This window comes from Agrilus planipennis, unplaced genomic scaffold (assembly GCF_000699045.2).
Source record: "Agrilus planipennis isolate EAB-ADULT unplaced genomic scaffold, Apla_2.0 scaffold51, whole genome shotgun sequence".
In the NCBI taxonomy this organism is placed as follows: Eukaryota; Metazoa; Arthropoda; class Insecta; order Coleoptera; family Buprestidae; genus Agrilus; species Agrilus planipennis.
Window position 1 is genome coordinate 1,591,919 of NW_020438915.1, and position 21,479 is coordinate 1,613,397.

The window sequence follows — 21,479 nt, forward strand, 5'->3', positions numbered from 1 at the left end:
TAAGGGATTACATACAAGAAAATCAATCAATCAATCAATCAAAACTTGATTAAATAAACACTCTAAAATCTCAACATTCCACAAAAGATTTATCGAATATTCTAAACGCGAATTCGGTACATCGAGCCGTAGGTCCTTTTTCAAAGGACCTCGTATAACACTAAATTAAATTTTCAAAAAACGTATCTAAATATGTCAATTTGGTATTCATTCCTAATGAATTCCATTCAGGTATAACTTTATTAGGGAACTTTTTTTCTTTGGAGGTTATTTTAAAGGTGACTTATCACAGTTTCGAATCGATTTAAAATAAGCGATTTTCGCGTGATGTACTGGAAGTAGTGAATGGTATGCGTCCGATCAGGGTTGGAGCTTTACATCCTAATCGACTAAAAATTTTCCTACTATGGCGATATGGAAATAAAATAATATCCCAGAGGAGGAATGCAGTGGCCATTTTCCATTGGGCACTTTTTCTTTACCGGCGCTTTGTCATTGGTCTGAACTGCAAGCATGACGTGATAACGAATAGACTCCCAGAATTTCGTCCGAAGAGGGGAATCCGCGGGGCGGAGCCTCATCCAGTCGTCAACGGGACCCGCGAGCAGGAGTCAGTGTTTACTGTGATTATGTTTGTGGACGGATTTTACCACGACCGCGCGACGTCGCCCTTATCACTCCCCGCTTGTGCGTCCGGTCACTTATAACTTTTTTCTTGCGTTTTTTCGAGGAAAACAAAAACAGACTAGAAAAATGTAACTGTGATATCACGTGAATAATAAAAAAACACCCTGTAGTAGTTTCGTATAAGTGTGCGACGATCGAATTATCCTTTCGAAGGATAACGCGAACCGAAGTCTGCGCCGCGACGGAAAGGATACGATCGGTCAGCGCAAAGTGTTGTACAGACACGCAGTTGTAATGTACTTGTTTATTTTGTAATATGAGCTGTTCAGAAGTGATGTACCAGGCGTATTACCCTTATTTGTACCAGAGAGCTGGAGGTGCTCCTCCGGTATCGGCTCATCCCGTGCCCAGAGCTGGGCCATTCTCATCTCCTTTTGGAGCCGCTCATCAATATGATAGGGTACGTCACACCTACTAGAATTCATCATTGACAGTGACAGAATTCAAAGTTCTACGATAATGTGAAATATCTTCACCTAATAACGCATTTGTTTGCCGACAAAGTACTGAACCGCTTCACAATAACTGAAAGCGCTCAACACCGAAAAGCACATCCTTCCGCGGCAATGTGTAATGTTCTTTAGGCTAAAACCCTTTTACGGTAACTCAAAGCGCTTTACACCGAAAAGCACATCCTCCCGCGGCTATGTGGAATATTCTTTAGACTCATACCCTTTCACGGTAACTCAAAGCGCTTTACACCGAAAAGCACATCCTCCCGCAGCGATGTGTAATGTTCTTTACGCTACAATCCTTTCACGATAACTCAAAGCGCTCTACACCGAAAAGCACATCCTCCCGCGGCGGTGTGTAATGTTCTTTACGCTAAAACCCTTTCACGGTAACGCACTACGCTCCACTATGAAATGCATTCAATCCCGCCGGCGGTGTGCAATACTTCTGCGATATGCGATATGCACAAAAGAGACACTCTTTGATGAAAGGCAAAATATTTTCCGGATTGTGCAAATGTTCTGGGATATTTTACAGTATTTCGTTGATGAAGCGTAATCCCTTCATTCCAATGTAAAAAGCGCTTCCCTTCTATTGAATAGAGTATTATTATACTGTGGTACAAGTATCTATTTATTTCTCGATAAAGTGAAATCGCCACACGATTACGCACATCGCTCCACGATGGCATCCACTATAATATGCCCAGAATGTCCAAAAATGGTTCTATCAGTGCCGTACAGAGAAACAAATTATAATTTCTGGAATGTGAAAATTTTCTGCGATATTTTACACTTTTTCGTTGGTATAATCTTATAACTGTTTCACAATATCGTAGAGCGCTCCTCGGAAAAAGGCTAAATTCCCCGAAAATGATCAGCATTACGCGCTTTTGTAACAATAATGTATAACCCTTCACTCCAGCTTAAACACAACGCTTTACGATAAGGGCATATACATTATTTTTCGATAATGTGAAATCGCCGCAGCATTCACGGTGGAATGCACTTAAATTTTCAAATTTTTTACGTCGCAGCAGTCGAATTCGTCAATAAGTGCTATCACCTTGCTGCACTTCAGGACCAAGCGTATTTCCTGCAACTAATACTCAAAAATCGCATTATGTGATTAAATGTCCAAATTCTGCACCAGTAATGAAACGTTTGATGTAATAAAAATCTGTATTAAGATAAAATAGAAAAGTAAAGATACGTATGGCATCTTTATTCCGTCGTTTGTCAATTATTTTGTTCCTTAAAAAGGATTTATATTTTCTTCGAATTTCTTTCTTGTCATCTGACAAGTATCGAAATAAATGCATGCACCGTCAGGCATGCGATTAGAGATTACTATGCGCATTTGTAGCGGCCTGTGTTCAGGTGCCAAAATCAAAAATAAAAATAGCAGACGACATTGCTAGAAGGGCAACGATTTTAGTTGGCAGTTTTATGATTCTTGTTGATAGTATATTAAGACTTGTCTTGTTTAAATGTTCGACATATATTTAAGACGGAAATTGTTCAACAAAACTTACTTAAGAAATTTTATGATTTTGTTCGAAAATTTTTGATACGTATATACTATAATAGGTATCTATTTCAATTATTAAATGCAGCAATTAAAATAAAATGAATAAAGCTGATACCTTTAATTAAGCGTTGAATACAACAGTGACAAATAATTTTATCTACTATATAGGTATTAATGACTTATTCGTATTTTATCTAATAGTAACAAAATATTGTTATAAAAATCCATTCTAATCATACAAAATTCCTAGATTGAAGGCAATAGGTTTGAACGAATGTTGTGAAGGAATGAAGATAAACAGATCTGATTTTAATGACATAATGACTCTGTGGTATGCCTAAATAAACATTAGCTTTGGCTTGCTTTTACATACCTACCCACAGGACAATAAATTTGATTACCATAAGCTACATCATATCTAAAAACAATTGGCAATCAATAAAGAAAGTAAAAAAATATATGTTCTTTTTGAATATTCAATTAGGTTTGTAAAAAAATATTGTGAACTCTGAGTACTGAAATTTATATTGTTATATATTTGTGTCTTTCAGAAGCTGAATTAATCGGTTTAAACTTTGACGTCTTTTTAAAAATCGCGTTCCGACAGAAGTTGAATAAATAGCCTTGCATATTATTAGCAAATGATTTGGATAATTATGACTTTTCTTTTGCTGTAAAAATTACGCAAACTGGAAAATGGTAAAAATTATTTTTGCATAATAATTTCTATTCTTTCTATAACTTCTATTTTAAGTTCGTTTTTCCTTAAAAAAGCCAATTACAAAGATTATAAGTTCAATTTTTAAGTTTTAATTTAATACAGAAATATGTAATAATTCTAAAACGAAAATACACAACATTTGATCAAACTTTACCTCTGTTCCTATCCTGAACCAAACATTGTAGTTTTAACTATTGCAATGTAGTTCATGAAACAGTCGGCACCCCACAATTATAGATTAAAGAGACAGAAAGGACACCGCAGATTTTGAAAGGAAAATGTGTTTCGGTCGATTGTAATAAAAATTTAAAAGTTTAATCATCCCGATCAAGTCTCACCTTTTAGTATTATGATGAGAATTTTTATTTTCAAGCAAGTTCAAAAGTTCGAGATTTTTGAGACATGCCATCATTGAGACTTTTGATCAGGACGATTCAAGGAACATTTATCTGTAATAGAAAAATTGGTGTTCTCATTTGATTCTTATAAAACTTTGGGAGAATATTCCTTGAATTATTCTTAACAAAATTGTCAATAACGGCAAAATCCCAAATATCTTAAACTTAAAAGCACAAATCAATTATTATTATTTAAGAAATATTATAACTACCTGCAATGTTAATGTTTGCTACAAAAATACAGTAGATATGTAATTAAGTGTGTAATTAATACACATCATTAAGGTATCTTTAAATAAATATGGTTATTAACAGGTGCTTCCATTTTAATTTTAAGATTGATTTAAATAAATTATATAGTAAAACTTGATTTTGTCGGTGTCCCTGCAGTATATAATTATCTAATTGATTAACCAATTAATTATTGAACTAAATTCCCCATTAATTATATTATTGATGCATGCTATCTGCGCAGGCAACAGCAACATTTTATATTATTATAACAGAAAAGGTGTTGAAAGTTTGGAATTATTGGCCTAACGTTAAAAAGAACAAAATAATAAATTAAACTTTATGCGTCGCTTTTAAATTACAGACTGCAAAGTTGAATTTTCACGCCATTCAACACAAGAAAATATTATATCGCATCTAAATTTATTTAATTATAGTTACGAAAAAAGGATGATAAGTAATGTAGGCCTGGACAATTAAATGCAACTGATAATGCCTTTGGGATTATCAGAACTATTTACAACAATCATCCGGTTCTAAAGTCATTAAAGCAAGGAAGTGTATAACACAATTATATCTTTTTCTTAGAAATTTTACTCTCAACTATCTTTAATGCCTATAATCATGGATAGTTATAAATTTTATCGAGCAGTGTTTATACACATAATATGTGTATGTGCAAGCATACCATCAACTCGAGTATTTTACACGTAATACATTGTAATGATAATTACAAATGATTTATGATGAATAGCGATATCCGTTACTTTTCTTTTTCAAATAAAATAATATCCTAAAGGTGGCTCTATCGTTAAGCAAGAAAATTCAATATTCTAAGATAATATGCATTTTTTTACGTTACAACGTACCCACTTGTTCGACAAAGTACTAGCGCTCTACGATAATCATTAGCGCTCGGCAATTCCTAACGACGTGCAATTTTTTTACGATATGGTGGTTTATTTCATCGATAAAATGCAAAGCGCTTCACGATGAAAAACATACTTCCTGCTATGTGCAATAATTTTAGAATATAATACACTTTTTCGTCGATAAAGTGCTAACACCCTTTCACAAGAACGCATAGCGCTCCACGATGAAAAGCTTAGTTCCAGCTGTGTGCAATTATTTTACTATGTAGGGCACTTATTCGTCGGTAAAGTGGTAATACCCTTTCACCGTAAGGCATAGCACTTCACGATGTAAACCATACTTTTATCTATGTGCAATTATTTTAGAATGTAAGGCACTTTTTCGTCGATAAAGTGCTAACACCCTTTCACAATAACGCATAGCGCTCACGGATGAAAGGCTTAGTTCCAGCTGTGTGCAATTATTTTACAATGTAAGGCACTTATTTGTCGATAAAGTGGTAATACCTTTTCATGGTAAAGCATAGCACTACACAATGGAAACCATACTTCTAGCTATGGGTAATTATTTTAGAATATGAGGTACCAAATCGTCGATAAAATGCTAATGCTGTTTCACGGTAACACATAGCGCTCTACGATGAAAAACATATTTCCGGTTGTATGCTATTATTTTAGAGTATATTAGGACACTTTTTCGTCAATAAAGTGCTAACACCGTTTCATAGTAACGCATAGCGGTCTATAACCAAAAACACTTGCTTCCGACAATGGGCAATTTAAGTGGCAGCATCTTACGCGGAAATACAATGCTCTAAAACATTTTTTGTTACATTTTACACTTTTGGTGACAAAGGATTAAGGATAACACAAAGCGCATTACGATTACAGGGAATTTTTACAAAGTATTTCACGTTCATGCCTGCATTTACAACAAGAAAATCTATCAAAATGTTAGTTCATCGCCTAATAAAAATCGATTTGTGAACGATTGAAAATGTGGTCTGTACTTGCATTCTTTCGAGTGGAAACGTTCTTCGTCTTTTCGAATTGCTTTTAATGTAAACTCGAATTAAAATTCATGACGCTAGCGTCCAAGCGGTCTCACCAGGGAAATAGCAATGTCCATGTTGGGGCGTCTAATTGCGGAAGTTGAAAAAGGAAGAGCGTCCTAATGAGGTGATAAGTTGACGTTGAGAATTAAATATCGAACGCGATTCTATCGTTAAATATCGTAGTTAATACGCCACCATTTTATCTATAATCCATCAAGAACATCTGCTGCTTTGAAGAAAAAAATAATAATTGTCATAGGTAGATCCCTTTTTTCTTATAGTTTCCATCTCTGCCCTTTTTTATGTGAATGTGGCAAATCAAAGCTTAAGTTATTTACTGTAACAGAATCAGCAACCGTCGTTTCGCCTTTATTGCTTTATCAATGTAAGTTTTAAGGTTAAGTTTACCTTAATTGGTTTTACAAAAATAAACAATTTTTCACCCTATATAAGCTTTGATTTTTCGTATTATTTTGATTTATGGTGGGGGTGCCAAGTTCCATACAGGGTATAATTGAATTAGGGCCTCTGTAACCGAATTTATAGCTTTTGGTAAGTTTTAATAATCAATACATTACATTTAAAGTAATATCTAAATATAAAACTTGTCAAGTTATAAGTTAATATCAGCGAACGTAACAATAAGAGTACACTTCGTATAATAGAACTTGGCACCTTTTCAGATATCAACTCCTTTATCAACAAAGCCGATTATCCTTAACATCGTACCGAGCGGCATGACCTAGAGGTTTAGACCAGGGATGTAACGGAGGTAGTTTTATCGGAACCGAAGGCGGAGTCGGAGTTTTTAAATCTGCTTTATCGGAGTCGGAATCAGAGTCGGAGGCAGAGTCATAAGTGGTGGCATGAGAGAGAATTTTTATTTAAGGACAAATAAAACATTATTTAGTCAAATTTTTTTCATTTCAATTTTCGGGGGATTCCCCGCGCGACATGTATGAAGTTTATACTATGAACTTGTTCATAACAGCCGACATAGGCCGCCGCGCCGCCGCTATGTTACGCTTCAACCTCCGATTAAAACCTTCGATTTAAAAGTGTTGGAGCCGAAGTCGGAACCGAAAGTGTAATAATAATCGGAAGTTCCGACTTAACGGAACCGGAGTCGAAGCTCCGTAACATCCCTGGTTTAGACCATTGCTTAGCATTCGGGAGGACGCCGGTTCGATTCCGGGTCCGTCTGCCTTGGTCCAAGTTTTTCTGTGGTTTCCTTGGATCACTTAGGTAAATGCTGAAGCAGTAATATTCCACAGATAATCTTTCATTCTCTTCTGTCTTCATTTCGTCCGTCTCATCTTTCTCACCCGAACCACCACCCACCCATTCCCACGATTCCTGAAAGCAGGCTGAAGAGGGCCTTCCGCCCTACCTTCCGGCATAGTCCGGAGGGACTGCCCGCCCACCAGCATTACTGGCTGGTGGGAATGAAACACCCAAAAGTTTTTTTTTTTTCTTAACATCGTTTGTACCGAACTTACCACCCATTTTCACGTTTTACGATTTTTGGTTTACCTTCCTCGATACCAATTTTCAAATTCAGAAGTAGTCCACATTTTTGATGAGTGAATGAGTGAGAAAAACAGCATTCTTCAGACCTTAGTAACTGGAGAATGCTATTTGGGATTCTAAGTGTTGGAAGGCGCCCTATAAATTATACAAAATTGCAACTGTGAAGGTGCAATAGTTTTTGACTTATGGAAGAATGGAAAGTAGCTCGAAATGGTTTATCTAATATTCATACTACCAAAGTGTCACTCTTTATTTCGAACTTGACTGGCACACCACCGTGTGAGTTACTACAGCTTTTTTAGTTCACAATCGGGGTGCTTAAAGCTTTTACGAACTCCAAGGATTCATCGTATCGATTACTTTTTAAATGCCTTTTGATAAATCTGCTAAAGACCAGCAATCAATTGCGTATATTATTTAAAAGTGTTCGATAAAGCGTTACATATTTAAAAATAATGACAGTTTTAAAACGAACACGCTCTCGTTATCTTTTTAAGAAGCGAAATAAGAAAGAAAGCTCGCGATAACGGATGCTCCTTCGTCGACAACGCTAAATGTTCAGGTTCGGACTCGCGGGAACTTTCGTAAATACATATGTACAATACAATACGTGCACGTTATATGGCATTTCTCTATATGTGCGTGTGTATGGGCATCTGTAGAAGAGATACACACGATGGACGATCGAAAGGACGAGCCGCGAAGGTGAATTCGGTCTTGTCAAAGCATTCCGCCGGCTGAACGACCAACTCTTCCCGAACCTCCAATTTCAACAACTGACATGTTTTTCATCCGAGTCTATTCATCACGTCCGGTAAAAAACGTTTGATTAGCCACTATTAAAACAAGACTGTTTGCTTTTTGAGTTTTGATCCTTCGTGGAGGAGAAACGGAGAGGAGAGTGGAGTGTCGCGTCGGCTTCGATTGCTCGACCATCGACGGTACTTCTTTTGTATGTAAAAGCGCGATCACGTCAGTTCCTTGAATAAATTCGCAAACAATTTGCCAAACGATACCCAAGACTAAAACTAGAAAGTTCCTTTTCGTAAACGCCATCCCCAATGAGTGAGATCCACAGCTTTTCTAGGTGAAGTAGGTGAAGAACGTCTTCACCTATTTCCTGGATAGTGGATATCAGTTCCTTGAATAAATTCGCAAACAATTTGCCATACGATACCTAAGACTATAACTAGAAAGTTCCTTTTCGTAAACGCCATCCCCAATGAGTGAGACCCACAGCTTTTCTAGGTGAAGTAGGTGAAGAACGTCTTCACCTACTTCCTGGATAGTGGATATCAGTTCCTTGAATAGATTCGCAAACAATTTGCCATACGATACCTAAGACTATAACTAGAAAGTTCCTTTTTGTAAACGCCATCCCCAATGAGTGAGACCCACAGCTTTTCTAAGTGAAGTAGGTGAAGAACGTCTTCACCTATTTCCTGGATAGTGGATATCAGTTCCTTGAATAAATTCGCAAACAATTTGCCATACGATACCTAAGACTATAACTAGAAAGTTCCTTTTCGTAAACGCCATCCCCAATGAGTGAGATCCACAGCTTTTCTAGGTGAAGTAGGTGAAGAACGTCTTCACCTATTTCCTGGATAGTGGATGTCCAGTTATTTCTCTCCCAAAATAAATACAGTTTTCGACATTGTTTCTGTTTAAAGCACCTTTTAATATACGTAATAAATGCCCAAGTGAAGAACTAGGCGCGTTGCCGCCGCTCGTCTGCCGACATCAGGCATCAGGCATCCCAGCTGCCCTATTTAAGGCTCAAGAAGGAATATTTGATCATGACTAGACCAAGTATACAAGTAACGCCTCATATACTCCGATTCGGATCCGGCTACCTTACAGGGCCCTGATAAGGATAGTCTCTACGGTTCTGAACAGGTTAACCTGTAAGAGGCAGATTGGGGTGCCTTGAAGGCTCCTAACTAGATAAACCTGTAAAAGGAAGATTAGGCTGCTTTACATGATCCCATTAGGATCCCGACAATATTGGATTGTATGGCGCAAATCAGGATATCTTGCAGGATTCGCAATAGGATTTTGATTTGCGATTTATAATTTGTCTTAAACTTTTACCATGCATTTTTCTTCAGGGTTATTTGGTAAATTAGACGTTCCATGCAGGTTTTTAATAGGACTTTCAAGTCAGGGTCGAATACAGTTAAGAAAAGAATCCCCTAACAGGCTACGAATATATAATCAAATAAGGACCTTACAGGAATAAGCAAGGACTATTATAATAGGGAACTCCTTTCACAGGGAACAAGGTGTAGATATCGTAATACGACTTTCGTAACAGAGCCTGATCCTATCCGGATATCTGTCCAATGGAATATCGCACTCTCTTTTACAGAATAGGTCGTCATCATCATAAGGTCGTCAGTCCTAAGACTGGTTGGACACGCACTTCCACTCTCTCCTATCCTCAGCTAAAACTAGAAAAACCCACAACCTTAACCATTTGAGAACAGTAATCTAATCTAGATCTACTTCTACCCCTCCAAACTCCCGTTTCTGCCTCTAATATATCTCTGACCAGACCTTCATGCCTGAGAAGGTGTCGTGCTAACCTATCTCGCCTATTTCTTATTAACTTTCATGGAGTCCTTTGTTCTCCTATTCTTTCTAATATCTCTTCATTTCTAACCTTCTCTATCCACGGTATCCTCATCATTTGCATCTAACACCACCTTACGCTATCCTCTGCTGTATATCCCTACTAGTCCTTCCGCCCTGACTTATCTGACTTCCTAGATATCTAATAGCAGCCACCATTTTTCGTCTCCTATCTTTATATTCACTATTTACTTTTATTTATTTTCATACACAACTGTTTTGTCAATACCGCTTCCATTTTATTTAGAGTTATCTCCAACTCCTCCTTGCTAGATACTAATACTGCCATATCATCTGCAAATCTAAGCATACTAATCGTTTGCCCCTGTATATCTATCCCTACAGTTGTACTGTCTTTAATGATGTTGATCAATGTATAGATTCAAAAGTAGCGGTGACAGTGTGCATTCCTGTCTGAGTCTTTTCTTAATATTTAATTCTCTACGTTGTAGCCCCAGCTCTATAACTCTCTATTGCTCTATACAAACTAAGTATCACGCTTCTATCTCTGTAACTCACCCCTATATTTTTAAGTATATTTAACATTTTGTCACATTTAACATTGTCAAAATCTTTTTCTAAATCTACAAATCCTATGTATGCATTCCTTTTTCTACCGTTTTCAGTATTAGGTACCTACTTAAATAATAATTGACCATCTCAATCCTTGGACACATTCTCAACATTAATCAGAAATAGTCAATCAAACATGAAATTCTAATGCAGTTCTACTCCGGTCATTATGATTATTACTGACCGCCGCTGAACTTCATTATTATACGTTCGAATCAAAAACAACTTCTTGTCATCATTGTAATTTGAATTCTGTTGAAGTCTACAAACAATCGATCGGTTAAACTAGACACACGGTGCATTTATAACTTTCTATCTCTCTCGAGTTATGATTGATGGCGACAGTTTCATTTGCACCAGAGTTGGACTGCAAAAGCATTAATAAAACGATTAACAACTTCAATTAAAAATTATCATTACCGACGATGACTTGATAAAAGGTTGACTCATCTTGTGCTCCTTGACTACTGGTATAGTTAATTTTCTGACAAGAAAAAATAGAATAGATAGCAAATCAATATTTTACAATATAAGTTCCTTCATGACTAGCATTGCATGGGTATATTTAGTTGACCGAACCAGAGCTTTGTAGATAATTAATTGTGCGGAAAATAAAAAAAGCAAATCTTAAGGAATTACTTTCAACAGTGCAACAAGTAGCCGACATTAGCGATTCAAATTATAATCCATTTCTATAAGGTCATTAACAACATATTTTACTGCCTATAATGATATTCAATGTAAATAAATTTGTTTTGCTTTTTTTATACTAATGAAATATTTGTTTCATTTCTATTACTTAGACATGCAAGATATAGATAATATTTACTGACCCTTTTTCTAAACTATTGCAATATTTAATTCTAGGAAACATTGAAGGACTCCAAAAATTAAAAAGATAAATACAAAGTAGATATTAAGAGGATACCTATGTTCAGCTAAAAATCTACACATATAAAAAATAAATTTTTCGTTTTTAATCTAATTCTGATTTACCAGTATAATTTTAAGACAATCGTAGGTGTACTTGTGAAGAAACATTTAATACAAATAAAACAGGAAAAATATAATAAAACAATTGTCCCTTTTAAAACACATTCAAATTAAAAAATTACCAATGGAAATATTAACTCATAGTATTTACACACTTCGTAGGATGGTTTCAAAAATCAGATCTCTGCTATTCAAACGGAAACGTTACCTTCAAGGAATAAATGAGAGAGAAAAAGGAATACATTTTATTTTATACCCTATTTTTAGTTAAATAAAGCCCTTTTCAAGACGCAACTTAATCAGGGTATCCCTTATTTTTGGGTATCCCTAATTTTTGTAAAAATTTAGGCATATAATACTCATATTCATCATCATCATAAGGGCGTCAGTCCTAAGACTGGTTCGACACGCACCTCCACTCTTTCCTATCCTGAGCTAATTTTTGCATTTCCCTAAAACTAGAACAACCCACATCCTTAACTATTTGCGAACAGTAATCTAATCTAAGTCTACCTCTACCCCTCCTAACTCCCGTTTCTGCGTGTAATATGTCTCTGACTAGACCTTCATGCCTAAGAAGGTGTCCTACTAACCTATCTCCCTATTTATTATTGACTTCCATAGAGTCCTCTGTTCTCCTATTCTTTCTAATACCTCTTCATTTCTAACCTTCTCTATCCACGGTACCCTCATCATTCGCCTGTAACACGGCATTTCGAACGTTTTTAAACTTTCTTTTTTATTTTCCTGCGTTTTATTAAATTATCCTTCATAAGGATATGTCGGCTATCCCCAATTATCTCAATATTTAGTTGTGGAATTGGTCTATGCAATTATTTAAACTACTTTGTTGGAAAAATAACCCGCGATTTCTTTTGGCATACTTCAAAAATCTAACTGTCTCGCCGCTCACGCGAATGAGCCTTGATGGTCTATAAGGGTAAGTTTATATTAGAGATTAGAGCTGCGGCTAGAGCAGCACAATGCGCGGCGTTAAAAGCAACGTTTATCCATTGTTTAATGTTTGAAAAACGTTTACAGCGTCGCATTCTAAATTGATTAAGTGTTTTAATTAATATATTATTTGTTTAAAAAATTATGTGTTCTTAAGTTCCGCAGCTCTTGTACCGCTAACCATGCTTGTAATACATACAATGTAGATACTCACACGAAGATATTTAAATGAGGTTGGTGAAATGGTGCGATTTCGTGCTGTGTTGAGCACACGTCATCATTCTGTCAAAATTTTATCTAATTTGCATATATCCGTGGCGCACACGCAACGTCAGGGGGCCAAAGCAGTCTCGCGTATCGTCACTCTTACATAATACTATTATGCATAAATATGTATTACATAAGTATACATACACATGTATTAACAGCCGAAATGATTAATAAGGCATTCCAGGAATTCGTACCAGTTCCACCAAACTAATTTAATTATCAATAATCTATTAATAATGAGACCTGTCGGACATGTGTTTTATCACCACTTCAAATACATAAATACCCGCGTTCCAAAGCTCTTCTATTAATACCTACACGTGCTAATTAATATCGTATTGTATGAAATGGCTAGCTAACATGCGATTAAAAAATCGAATATAACTTGCATTAAACTCATCCTAACATAATTTATAGTTTTTATTTATTCATCATAATCAGTTTTTCTGAACAGTAATCTAATCTTGATCTTCCTTTACCACTATTTACTCCTGTTTCAGCTTCTATTACTATGTCTCCAACTAACCTTTCAAATTCTCTCTCTACTTTCCTTACTGATTTCCATACCGCCCTCTCTTCTGTTACCTCACACATCACACAAAATGTTTAAGGAAACAACTTCAAGCATTCAACAATTTGTATACAAATAGCCTTCTACGAAAGAGCATTCATTGCTAATAAATTCCGAAACTTTAGTATTTTAAAATTGTGTCAATCTTCTTTTCAATATTCAAAACCACAAGTTATAGTTTTCAACATTTTAAATAAACTATAATAAGAATATATTTTATAGACTTTGTGTTATAGGTAAGTAATCGAAAATAAAAGGTATACTTAAGCCGTTGTCTGCACAATTTCCCATTCATAGACAGTTACTTCCCAAAGGTTAAGTACCATACAACTTAGCAATTTGAGTATTATAATTATTACAAAGTAAAGCAGAAATGGGTAATTTGCAGAGAAATACTTTGTTATACTTTCATTGGCGGATTGTCTCACTTCAGGTCAACTATTTGTGTAGTTCAAAGTAATTTTGTTCTTGTTTATTTTTATATCGTATTCTAATAACTTTTGACGTTTTCTTTGAAATTTACCCTGTTACTACTGAAGCGCTACCCTAATTTAACGCAGTTTGATAGACACTTTTTTACAACACAGATAATATTCCTTAACTCTACCCTTTATACTATATATATACACCAAAGGACGAAAGTACGAAATTCGATCACGGACTCAAAAATAAAATGCCTCAAACAGTTTTGAGTTGGTTACTACAAATTAAATTGATCACACAGATAAAAATTGAACGTATTATTAGTTCATATACGTTTGGTTACTTAGCTCCATGTGTGACAATACCTTTTCTGCAATATTTGTAGAAATAATTTTGCAATTGTAGATTCAAATAATTTCACATCTCAATTAAACTGTTTGCAATTAGTCATTGCTGCACTTTTTCGAAAAATTTGAAACGTAAATACCTTTGTTGCAGTTTAACGTTCAGCGACTGCAAGAGACACACTCTTTAGCGCAGCCATCGACCAGCGGAGTTAATTTATCAAATGACCATAACATTTACCTGCACACCACGACGCACAGCTCCACAGGATCCGTCAGTTCCACTGGTGGTTTGTCCCCTAGTAGCCCCTTGCGACCTGGAAAAGAAGAAGATTGCAGTCTTCAGGGTAATTATTGATTAACAATTACAAATTATGTACGTGCAATAGAAACTACAAAATAAACCTTTTACTGTGATCAAAATGAAGGGATAAACCAAAAGGTTCATTCAAATTGAAATTTNTTCCCCAAATAAAATTAGAACATTGTGAAAGTCCACAGGTTGTATTTCAGACAGGATCGAAAAACGCAGCGCTTTTGGACTAATAAATAATAAAAACAATCAAATAACTAAATATAGGATACGCTTCTTTAAACTGATGCTGTTCTGATTCGGGTCCTAACGTTTTGCTAGCACGAGTGACGAACTTATTCAACTTCAACCCACGACGGCTTTTAGACCCGAATCAGGACTGTATCAGTTCACTTCATCATCATAAGGTCATCAGTCCTAAGACTGGTTGGACATGTACTCCACTCTTTCCTATTCTGAGCTAATCTTCGCATTTTCCTAAAACTAAAACAACCCACATCCTTAACTATTTGCGAGCAAAATCTAATCTAGCTCTACCTCTACCCCTTATGACTCCTGTTTTGAGTTTTAATATGCCTCTAACTATTCCTTATAGATACATCATCATCATAAGGTCGTCAGTTCTAAGACTGGTTGGACTCGCACCTCCACTTTTTCCTATCCTGATCCAATCTTCGCATTTTTATAAAACTAAAACTTCTATTCTTTTTCATATCTCTTCATTTCTAACCTCTATCCACGGTATCAGTTCACTTACTAGCAGCAAAAACCTTTACCAATTTTTTTATGGAATTCTGATTGCTTCTTTCTTGTAGGGAGGTACACGATAGTCTTTTGAGCGTAATACAAGCTCATCCTATTAAGTCCTTGGTCTAGTTTCCTCATCAACAGCATAGTATTTAACAATAACTTACAGACTCGTTCATCATCATCATCATCATAAGGTCGTCAGTCCTAAGACTGGTTGAACACATACCTCCACTCTTTCCTATCCTGGGCTAAATTTCGCATTTCCATACAATAACATCAATGATTTACTGTCTTTTTCCCAAAAAGATATAAAAGAAAAGTAAATTTTGACTAGGTACAGATAAATACCTAATAATTTAGGATTGTGTTGCAAACGTAGGTCAAAAACTTCTATACATTACTAGGTAACTGGCGTAATAGTCGCGACAAATCAAGTCTGTTTTAAAGGTGATCGCATTCCGTTTTCTTGGACGGACGATACGGTCGTTTGCTTTGTTGGAAAAGGCAGTCGTTCCTTTACCACTCGCTGCAAATTGTTTCAAAGAAACGCGAGAGTTTCTTCATTCAACAAGGTCAGTTTTTCTTAAAAACGCCTATGGAATTTCTCTCTTGTACGGCATGTAGCTGCGACTAAATAAATTAATTCCGCATGAATTAATAACACCACAAGTTCACTTCTATGACCATTACCCATATAATGTGCAGAATTAATCTACATTACAAAATATATCCAATATTAAACACATATGTGTCTAGCTCTTTCGTTAATTGATAGGATAATAACTGCAACAGCATTTAATACAGGAACTGTATCACATAAATCATGTAGCTGAAGGAAATGAGTTGTCATAATCCCCACTTTCCCATCCCTTCCTCTAATGCATCACCGTCGCTTTGATTTTATGCCAAATAATATCAAAAAGAACATCGATTTGGAATTTTTGACGAAAAAGTTTTAGAACATGAAGAATCGAAATTTGAAACTGAGATACATGGGGTATTGTCTTAAAGGATTCTGATTACTCATCCCTAAACGTGGTTTGTTTGTAGGTATTTTAAATTTTATGTACGACTATTCTGAAATTTTCATACCAGAAAATCCAAAATAATTAAGGATTCTTTTTACATCGGCAGTTTATAAGCACAGAAAAAAATAAATATGTTCCTGAATTTCAATTTTCTTTAACGAAACCGTTCGACAATACCTAATGTACCTAAAGATTTTTAAGGGATTTCTCTCTACTCCATGATAAGACAAAAAAGAAGTGCAAATATATTATCTTTCTTCTTGTTCGTAAAAATACAGTTCACACAGATCTAGAAAGCAGTTTGGCGAAGAAAAGTGAGGAGCAGGCCATCTAATAAATTAAAGGAATCAGGAATTTTAACTATGCCGAGGTCGTTAAGTAAATGCTTCCAGTTTTTCGGTATACCTTTTACAAACGGTTAACATCATTCTGCTGCTGAAGCCTCAGATAGGATTCAGTGAAGGCGACGGAGAATAAAACGCCGATACAGAAAAAACCCATTCTAATCGCAAATGTGATCATAATCTACGTTAGTGCCCGCATATTACATATCAATTTCGGTAAATAAAGTTATTGAATATACACTTATTATATACAAATCAGTATAAATTGACTATCCCATTAAAGGGTTGACACATTAGAACCAGATTAGGCTAAATAGGGTTCAGACGAAGCAACCACATATAAGGACCACATCAATATTAATAGGGAATGCCAAGAAAGGGTTCAAATTGAGTATCCATATCAGGGCCGGATCAGACTAAATAGCGCATGCCGTGAAAGGGTTCAGATATTTAGTAGCCACATGAGAGCCACATAGATCTTAATAAGGCATACAGAGGGCCAGATCAAACTAAATGGGGCATGTCGTAAAAGGATGCAGATATTCAGTAGCCACATGAGCGCTAGATCAATCTTAATAGGGCGTACCAAGAAAATGTTCAAATTGAGTATCCATATCAGGGCCGGATCAGACTAAACAGCGCATGCCGTGAAAGGGTTCAGATATTTAGTAGCCATATTAGAGCCACATCGATCTTAATAGGGCATACCAAGAAAGGATTCAAATTGAGTATCCATGTCAATAGTTGATGATGGGGAAAGTGGAAAGTCAAGACAGAGTAGAGGTGTATGTCCAACCACTTTTCTGACTGTTGACCTTACATTTTTCGACTATCGACCTTATAATAATCGCGTTATTTAGCTTTTCGCTAAGTAGTTTTAATTGCACATTTTCCAGTTTAAACAGCTCTATTTTGATTCAATTCAGTGCTATCCTGCTTTATCGAGGCTGTTGCTGCCTAGTACGTGGATAGTAGATCCTTGATTGCAAAAGTGCACGGACACTCGGTATGAATGTTAACATTAGCGAGAACAAACGATAGATCAGCACAAATGTTCTTTATCTGTCTTAAATTTAATATTCCGAACGCATGTCAAAGTTCTCCCCAAGAATGGAGAAAATACATAGTTCGGTTGTAGCTCGCGACACCTAATAAAACTTTGAGTGTGCGCTAACCGCGGCTTTGAAACTATTTTAATAAATTATTCATAGGACGCATTGCAAAGATAAGTTATGCGTAAATAAGGTACAAAATTGATTAAACGCGCGTTTTCAATGGTATGTAATCAGGGCCTGCAGTGTAATAAGTGCTTGTATGTATGGCAAGTACGTAGCCATAACGTATGATGCATGTAATTTTGAGGCAAGGCCGTAGGTATTTTTTAAAAATTGACTTACGCAGGTGCGATAACTGAATTTATGAATATGAATATGCGTATTTTTTTTTTCGAAAAACAAAACCAAAAGTATAATTTTTGAAATGGTAACGAGAATATTTACATTTACATCGTGACTGGATACCTTTTGTAATCGCCGATTTGCATAGAAAATTATTACAAAACTAGGAAATAACAACATAACACCTCCTATAAAAATTCCGAAGTAATTATGACGTCTGTAAAATAGTTACCTTTAATTAGTACAATTAAAGCCTAATTTAGATTTAAACTAATAAAAATATAGATACAAAAATCTAAAACCCAAAGCAATGTATTAAAGTTTCTTCAAATAATTTAACTCATCAGGATGCATGAATTTTCCTTATAGTATTCAACATAGGGTATCATTCTCTAAGGAAATGTCAGTGATAACACCTTTCTCTCTCATCATCATAAGATCGTCAGTCCTAAGCCTGGTTGAAAACGTACCTCCACTCTTTCCTATCCTGAGCTAAACTTCGCATTTCCCTAAAACTAGAACAACCCACATCCTTAACTATTTGCGAACAGTAATCTAACCTAGGTCTACCTCTATCTCTCCTAACTCCTGTTTCTGCCTCTAATATGTCTCTGACTAGACCTTCATGCCTGAGCAGGTGTCCTACCAACCTATCTCGCCTATTTCTTATTGACTTCTATAAAGTCACCTGTTGTCCTATTCTTTCTAATACCTCTGCTTTTCTAACCTTTTCTACCCACGTTATCCTCATCATCAGCCTATAACACAACATTTCGAATGCTTCTAACCTTTTCTTTTCCGCCGCGCCCACTGTCCAAGTTTCGCACCCGTACAATGCCGTGCTCCAAACATACACCTAATAATTAAACGTTAGTAGGTATTCATAATTAATTATTAAATTGTAGGATTATAAAACGAGTAGCGGCAGCGGTATCGTCCAGCGGTCTAGATGTGGCGTGGACAAGCCAAATGATCTTGCCACTTAAGAAGTGAATTACAACCCCGCTGGCCGCATGTAACACCACATTTCGGACGCTTTTAACCTTTTCTTTCCGCCGCGTCCACCGTCCATGTTTCGCACCCGTACAGCATCGCACTCCAAACATACACCTTTAACAATCTTTTTCGANATATTATTTGTTTAAAAAATTATGTGTTCTTAAGTTCCGCAGCTCTTGTACCGCTAACCATGCTTGTAATACATACAATGTAGATACTCACACGAAGATATTTAAATGAGGTTGGTGAAATGGTGCGATTTCGTGCTGTGTTGAGCACACGTCATCATTCTGTCAAAATTTTATCTAATTTGCATATATCCGTGGCGCACACGCAACGTCAGGGGGCCAAAGCAGTCTCGCGTATCGTCACTCTTACATAATACTATTATGCATAAATATGTATTACATAAGTATACATACACATGTATTAACAGCCGAAATGATTAATAAGGCATTCCAGGAATTCGTACCAGTTCCACCAAACTAATTTAATTATCAATAATCTATTAATAATGAGACCTGTCGGACATGTGTTTTATCACCACTTCAAATACATAAATACCCGCGTTCCAAAGCTCTTCTATTAATACCTACACGTGCTAATTAATATCGTATTGTATGAAATGGCTAGCTAACATGCGATTAAAAAATCGAATATAACTTGCATTAAACTCATCCTAACATAATTTATAGTTTTTATTTATTCATCATAATCAGTTTTTCTGAACAGTAATCTAATCTTGATCTTCCTTTACCACTATTTACTCCTGTTTCAGCTTCTATTACTATGTCTCCAACTAACCTTTCAAATTCTCTCTCTACTTTCCTTACTGATTTCCATACCGCCCTCTCTTCTGTTACCTCACACATCACACAAAATGTTTAAGGAAACAACTTCAAGCATTCAACAATTTGTATACAAATAGCCTTCTACGAAAGAGCATTCATTGCTAATAAATTCCGAAACTTTAGTATTTTAAAATTGTGTCAATCTTCTTTTCAATATTCAAAACCACAAGTTATAGTTTTCAACATTTTAAATAAACTATAATAAGAATATATTTTATAGACTTTGTGTTATAGGTAAGTAATCGAAAATAAAAGGTATACTTAAGCCGTTGTCTGCACAATTTCCCATTCATAGACAGTTACTTCCCAAAGGTTAAGTACCATACAACTTAGCAATTTGAGTATTATAATTATTACAAAGTAAAGCAGAAATGGGTAATTTGCAGAGAAATACTTTGTTATACTTTCATTGGCGGATTGTCTCACTTCAGGTCAACTATTTGTGTAGTTCAAAGTAATTTTGTTCTTGTTTATTTTTATATCGTATTCTAATAACTTTTGACGTTTTCTTTGAAATTTACCCTGTTACTACTGAAGCGCTACCCTAATTTAACGCAGTTTGATAGACACTTTTTTACAACACAGATAATATTCCTTAACTCTACCCTTTATACTATATATATACACCAAAGGACGAAAGTACGAAATTCGATCACGGACTCAAAAATAAAATGCCTCAAACAGTTTTGAGTTGGTTACTACAAATTAAATTGATCACACAGATAAAAATTGAACGTATTATTAGTTCATATACGTTTGGTTACTTAGCTCCATGTGTGACAATACCTTTTCTGCAATATTTGTAGAAATAATTTTGCAATTGTAGATTCAAATAATTTCACATCTCAATTAAACTGTTTGCAATTAGTCATTGCTGCACTTTTTCGAAAAATTTGAAACGTAAATACCTTTGTTGCAGTTTAACGTTCAGCGACTGCAAGAGACACACTCTTTAGCGCAGCCATCGACCAGCGGAGTTAATTTATCAAATGACCATAACATTTACCTGCACACCACGACGCACAGCTCCACAGGATCCGTCAGTTCCACTGGTGGTTTGTCCCCTAGTAGCCCCTTGCGACCTGGAAAAGAAGAAGATTGCAGTCTTCAGGGTAATTATTGATTAACAATTACAAATTATGTACGTGCAATAGAAACTACAAAATAAACCTTTTACTGTGATCAAAATGAAGGGATAAACCAAAAGGTTCATTCAAATTGAAATTTAATATATATCCTAATTTTATCTAAAAAAAGCTCCATATTATGAGATAATAATCAGTTATAGTACACGAGATTAATACATTATAACCCTGAAACAAGAAACATCGCTTTCAATGTAGCGTCCATGTCCATCACCCATGGAATTATCCTGTGGAAGTCTTCCTTTGTGAACATATGTCGAACAAAGCTTACGATTTCTCCTGTTTCATTTGAATCGAACCAAATCCTTTGAGATTTAATTTCAATATCAGAAGCAGGATAATGTCAGCTGAGGCAATATGTGGGAAGTAAGGTGAGTGTGATGATTGGCGACATAAAAATTGATCATCGATTT

General features: G+C 35.6%; 1 protein-coding gene across 1 annotated transcript in view; it reads left to right on the top strand.

Moving 5' to 3' along the window:
* Positions 1-597: 597 nt before the first annotated feature.
* LOC108733001 (protein vestigial) overlaps positions 598-21,479 on the top strand; it is a gene marked incomplete at its 3' end in the record, with an annotated part of 38,157 nt that continues 17,275 nt past the window's right edge. Inside the window, exons 1-3 of the mRNA XM_025973603.1 lie at positions 598-1,087; positions 14,394-14,450; positions 20,883-21,033. Of these exons, the coding sequence (XP_025829388.1) occupies positions 944-1,087; positions 14,394-14,450; positions 20,883-21,033 (352 nt within the window). The remainder of the gene's footprint in view (positions 1,088-14,393; positions 14,451-20,882; positions 21,034-21,479) is intronic.